We start from the raw sequence: 6,303 nt of genomic DNA, 5'->3' as shown, positions 1-6,303 counted from the left end.
TGTAATCCCCCCCGTCCTGCTCTGCCGCTGACTCAGCGGAGTAGCTGGTTAATGTGGCTACAGGGGGTGAGTTAGAACCAGTTAGTTAACTGACCAGTAGTTAGGTAACTAGTTAGTTGTTGACCAGAGAAAAGTGTTGAATTCAGAAGAGTCTTCTCTGACCGATGATGCCACTGTCTCGGCTTTCCAGTGTTGAGGTGGGGGAGGTGACGGAGGCGTGGAGGGAGGAGACGTGCCTGTTATCGCTGCTGCCCTCCCCTCCTGTAGGGGGCTGTAGAGTGGAGCAGGGGGAGGTGCTGCTACTGGCCAGACTGGAGGAAGGAGAGATTCTCTTTGGGGGGGAGAAAGGGAGGGAGAGAGAGAGGGAGGGGGCAAAGAAAAAGACAAACTTCAAGGAACAGAATTAATGGATTTATCACTTTATCATTTATTTATTAAATAGACTTATGTAGCACATATATGCTATATATATGTATAAATACATATATATATAGCATGTGTAGCACACATTTCATCACCATTTTATTCTCACATATTCACATATATTTTATAAATGTATATATAAAAATATAGAATATATGTTTATATATATATTTATATATTATATATATTTGCTATATATGTATAAATAAATATATATACATATAGTATAGCATAGCACAAATTTCATCATCATTTTATTCTCATATATATACTGTATATATAAATATATAAATATATATAAAATACAGTAACTGCTACAAATACTGAGTGTCTGCGCCTGCGTTCTCACCTGTCCGTCGTCCTGGCCGTGGTAAGGAGACCCTGGTTCTCTGCTGATGATCTTTTCACCCAACAGGAAGCCCAGCCTGGTCATCAGAGCATCGGCGGCCTCGTCTACGGAGGGCGGAGGTCCCAGTTCCTCATCTTCACCTGGTGGAGAAACACAGAAGTTCAAACGTTCATCCATTATTCGTCTTGGAATCCTGGAATTCCAGGAGAGAAGCCACACACGGAGACAGGGAAAACAGGAATCTAATCAGCGTTCCTGAATTTATTGGTTTCAGACAAACGAACCACAGGTTTAACATTTTAAACTGATTATTATATCTGTATGATGTCATACATTTTTCCAAAGTTTGATTCTTCAACTGTTTCCCTGCGTGTCGCTCCAGGCTGGATCATGAAGACCATCGGTAGAAGCTCCAAAAAAAAACCTAAACCAGGTCTTATCACCAACCAATTTTGCCCTCTAGTGGCAGGCGAGTAGATGATAAAAAAAAAAAACGACTGCAGTAAAACTAAACACCAGTTATATAAAAGGGAGAGGGTTTTCTAATTATTCCTTCCATGTGTGGCTCCTCATCTCAGATGCTGACACTGGCTTTTAGATCTGTGCTAAACAGTTCCAGAGACAATGTCAGTCAGGCAGGAGCCACAGCCAGAGAAAGTCCAACCCTTTCTCCGATCTCACCAGTTTGACGCCAAGTTTATTCCTGAAGATTTACAGCTTCGCCGGCAGCAGAGCGACCAATGAGAGAAGAGAAGAACGGATCAGTGTCGATGAGCGTTTGTATCAGAAAGGTTTGAACGTGAGTCTGAGAGTAAGTGAATCCATCAGGAATGTAAACATCCCATCACGATCTAATCACATCATCGCCACCTGGAGGTGTCTGTGGTGCAGGACCTCAGCTTCAAACACAACCAAACGGGTTTTGTTTACACCGTGTTGCGCGGGTGTGACGAGATAGAGTGCCACATACTGCAGTGGGCGGGGCTTACGTCGACAGAGCGTGGATTTATCAGGCGTTAGATGTGGGATTATTTTCTTTTCTCTGGGTGCAACGACTTCCTGGAGGGAAACAAAAGAAAAACCCACTCCAAACGTTATAGTCCTGGTGGCTACACAATAAAAGTTTATGGAAAAGAAAAACCAACGTGACATCACACACACTGCCAGGCCACCAACGAGTCAAAGACGAACGGAGTCGCCGGAGTCACTGCACAGGACGCCGTCTCTAACCCATCATCTTAATTCACCCCACATCAGGGGGCGAGGGCGGGGTCACAGCCCGGACCCTTCATCACGGACGACCACTCACAACGACGGTCACTTCATGGTCAACATGTGACTCTGTCGACATTGAAGGTCAGATGTGGAGAGAGAACAATCTGGACTTCAGCCCTCAGTTTTGTCTGCAGGGTGAACGTGGCCTAAGAGTCAGGGCTGGAACCCATGATGTTATTGCTGTAAGGCCAGAGCGCTAACCACCATTCCATGGCGCGGCCTGTGAGTGTAAGCGTTTCATCCCAAAAGAGTCTCAATCACGGGCTCCAGGCTCTTGGGCAGAACACGGGTCTGTGATGTAGATTATGGTCACGTTTGGACCGAGCCGCAGCGCCCCCAGGTCCGGAGGACAGATTAACGTGACTCGACTGATTAGGTGAAGAAACGAGGAAGTGGCGACGGAGTCGACGAGCTGATCTGTGAAACGATGACCGACGCTGTCATTTTAATGAGAGGGATTTAAATTCAACTCACACAGCGTTGGTGCGTCCAAATAACAGTGCAGTCTATTTTAATTAAACCATATCCATTATTTTCATATGCTAAACGCAGACACACACACACACACACACACACACAGAGGAATGTGAGCCACAGCACGAGCGCTCATACTCTGTCTCTTTCTCTGACAGTCTGTAATTATGGCTGTAAATTCTGGACCCGACTCTAGAGAAGCATCACAGACTGAAAATAAAACTAAGCATACACAAAGCAAACTGGAAAATGACCGTGTGTGTGTGTGTGTGTGTGCGTGTGTGTTAGTGGTCAGTCAATGACAGGGTGAGTGAGTCTTTTTTAGCAGAAGAAAAATGAAGTGGAAAGACGTGATATGGAAATCACAGACGTCTCTGTTTGGTTTGACATCAAATATTTTAACTCCTGTCGACGACGCTGTTCTTTTCTCTAATCCTTTTATTCTACATCTACGTTGTTTCTACTGGGAGAAATCCAGTAAGTAACAAAAATAAAATACTGCTTCTTCCCACGCTCTGTTCCAACACCTGAATGTCACGTAGGATTTGATAGCAGGTCATAACCAACGCTTTTAGGCACATAGCGCCACCTACTGTACTAAATGTGTAGTGTAATGGTTCAACCAGTCACCACTGACTGGATCTTCTCCTGATGGTCGGACAGATCCAGGCATCAAATAACCGCAAAAAAAAATCAGACTTGTGTGAAACTCTAATCGTGACCTGGTGTCAAAGGTCATCCTCCAGAATTCTCTGACAGTAAATGTGTTTAAACTTCCATGAAGATGTAGTGAAGCAGGTCGGTTATTTTTATTATTATGAGTAGAATATCACTCAAATATGATCAATAAACAACTGAAACACACCGTCTGGACCTGTGGTTTCTAAACTTATCTGCAGCGCCACCTGTGGTAATGATTCAACACTATCCTCAACAATAAAAAATAAAAACACTAATCTGATTTATTTACTCACTCTGGGACAAATAAGGAATTCATCTACTTCCCCGCCCCCCACTTTGGGAACCACTGCTCTAGACCGAGAACGTTACCTTCTTCCTCTCTTCTTCCTCTTTGTGCACGGCTAACAGGAAGTGCCACCCAATGCCGCCGCAGCTCAGGGCCGTCCTCCTGAGACCGACAACAGCAGGCGAAAAGAAACAGGCGCCGCAGGAGGGAGGAGGGGGCGTGGCCAACAACATCTGCCTCCATGACATCTCTACCACAGCGGCAGCCATGCAGGAGCCGCCGCTGGCGACGGTTGGAGGAGCGCTCGTGTCGACACCACTTGGTGGTGGAGCAGGCGCACGGTTTAAAAATAATAGCTGTGCAGTCCATGCTGGCGTCTGATTGGTTCATGGGGGCGTCTGATGAGAGTCGACAAAGACAACCGCTGTTGCACGACCTGTGCACTGAAACATCACTGCCCAGGTCTCTTCACTTCGGTCCTGAGCTCCTCCCCCTCCACGGACATGAAAGAGAGATGGAGGAGGTTGGAGTGAGGAGATAAGAGGAGGGAGAGACTCTCCTGGAAAAGAAAGCACCGCAGCCTGCTCTCCACATCTGAACAAGTTGAAATAAAAACAAAAATACAACCGCAGCAGCCAAAGAGAAGAGTGGGAACTTCACAGGTTTACTGCAGATACTTCAAGTACAACCAGAAAGTGCAGGTTCTCAGAGTTTACCGCAGCGATCCCGGCCGACTTATTGTTCGTCCGTAGCCACAAAAACACACTCCTGTTCATTCACACAGGCTGGACCTCTTCACATGTCACAGCAACAAGAAGGAGAGCAGCTGGAGATCTGCTGAAAGGAGAAACTCTTCTCCGAGATCATGTCCACATTTGGAAGAAGAAAAAAAAAAGAAAAAAAGTTAAGTTTCCAAGTGTTGGAGGAGTTTTTCTTTCAGCTGCAGAGCCTCCATATCTGCCTGCTGAGTCGACCTCCCCTCGTCTGACTTCACTGAACAAATCTGAACCTCCTCCTCCTCCTCCTCCTCCTCCAACACACACACAGTCACAGAAAAATGCACAGGAGTAAAAGAGAGCGACTGCAGGAGGAGCCGGGCAAAGAGAGAGAGAGAGAGAGGGAGGAAGGGGGAGAGAGAGGGGGGAGAGGCACATCCAGAAATGTGAGCCGAGTTAGAAAACACAGCTCCGTCTTCTATCTAGTAACAGAAGAAACGCAGGGCCCGGCAGAGCCGCGAGGGAAGGTTGACAGGAAGAGAGGAGAAAAGCTGCAATTAAAGTGAAACTTCTTCTCCAGGAACAAAAGAGAGTCTGCGGTCCGCGGCGCAGAGACGCTGTAATCCACGTTAGTCCCAGAAATATGTGAAAAATGTGAAATGAAAAGTTGTAGATAAAGAAAATGAGAGGGTGTTTATCCTGTGAGGATCAGATGTCTTTAATTCATATTTACGACATTCCCTTCCAAAATCTGAGGAATTATTTCATCGGGACGAAGAAAGAAGCCTTTGTGTGTGAAACCGAGTGCTGATACTTCGTAATCATCACCTGTGGTACTCCAAAGTACTGGGTTCTACATCACAACATCACATTGTTGTCTGCACAATAATGTAGCTCTTTGTATGAGAGGGAAATGTTCCTGCTGCTCACAACAGTTTCCCACATCAATTCCTGAGAACGTGAAGTCTCCAGTCGCTTCAAACTGTAAAAACTTCATCAAATAAATGATCATTTTGAGTCACTTTCCAGGTCAGTCAGTCACTGCTAAGACAATGTTAACAAATGTGATTTTTTCCCCCCTAATCTGTCCTGCAGACAGACACACAGACGACAGCAGAAACAACATCCTCGGTGGAGGTAATTACAAGCACCATTACTGGCCACAGCTGGCAGTTCTTTTCCTGCTGGTTCAGTACCACAAGAAGTCAGACCCACAACCACAGAGGGACTGGAGTGAAGCATCGCGTGAAGCAGAACGAACCCCAGCCGTTAGTCACCAGGGGGCGACCATGCTGATGTATGTAACAACTCCGTCTCCAACCACTTGTAACGTCACAGTATTTCATAGTAGTTTGTGTGGAATAGTCGTTGCCGAGTGAAGACTTCACCGTCACAGTATCAGTCCTCGAACCAGTTCTGAGCCTCGTCTGAGCGGCTGTTTGAGCTTCGGCTAATCACTGTGTTGGTGAAGCTAACACCTGGACGCAGTGGTTGGTTAATCACCAACCTGACGGTAATCCTACAAATCAAAACCAACAAACACACACACACACACACTCTTCTTCTCAGTGATCATGAAGAAATATTGTCAAAAACCAACAGTGAGCTGTTACAGTGAGCTGTTACAGTGAGCTGTTACAGTGAGCTGTTACAGTGAGCTGTTACAGTGAGCTGTTACAGTGAGCTGTTACAGTGAGCTGTTACCGTCTCTGAGCTCGACTGCTGTTTTTCTGATACAGCGCTGACGCTGCGTTGCCTCCGACCGTTTGTTTTGATATAAAACACAGAGAAAAGTCAGAGAGAAAGAAAGAAACTCCACATGGTAATGTTTAGACAAAGTGTGTCAAATCAACCTCGAGGAGGAGGAGGGGGGAGAACAGGGGGGGTGAGGAGGAGGAGAGCAGAAGGTTGGGTTTCTTTTCTGCAATTTCTCTCTCTCACTGTGGCACCTAGGGATGATCAAATGTAGGGTCATAGGTCAACCCCCTTGTTGCCGCCAGACAGAGCGTAACAGGTCACAGCTGTATGGGTGTGTGTGTGAGTGAGAGAGGGAGGGAGAGGGAGAGAGAGAGAGAGCATTTTAAATGCCAGTTATGGTT

General features: G+C 46.2%; 1 protein-coding gene across 1 annotated transcript in view; it reads right to left on the bottom strand.

The window, feature by feature from the left end:
- The window catches only part of LOC103393620 (protein TANC2-like), a 24,111-nt gene extending 18,376 nt beyond the window's left edge, over positions 1 to 5,735 (bottom strand). The window contains 4 exon segments of the mRNA XM_025064544.1: positions 7 to 57; positions 163 to 331; positions 773 to 912; positions 3,572 to 5,735. Coding sequence (XP_024920312.1) covers positions 7 to 57; positions 163 to 331; positions 773 to 912; positions 3,572 to 3,878 — 667 coding nt within the window. The 5' untranslated portion in view covers positions 3,879 to 5,735.
- Between the last annotated feature and the right edge of the window lie 568 nt (positions 5,736 to 6,303).

The sequence above is a fragment of the Cynoglossus semilaevis genome, chromosome 17 (assembly GCF_000523025.1).
Source record: "Cynoglossus semilaevis isolate Cse_v1.0 chromosome 17, Cse_v1.0, whole genome shotgun sequence".
NCBI classification, from domain to species: domain Eukaryota; kingdom Metazoa; phylum Chordata; class Actinopteri; order Pleuronectiformes; family Cynoglossidae; genus Cynoglossus; species Cynoglossus semilaevis.
The sequence above is the reverse complement of the archived record's forward strand: the minus strand, read 5'-3'. Positions and strand labels throughout refer to the sequence as shown.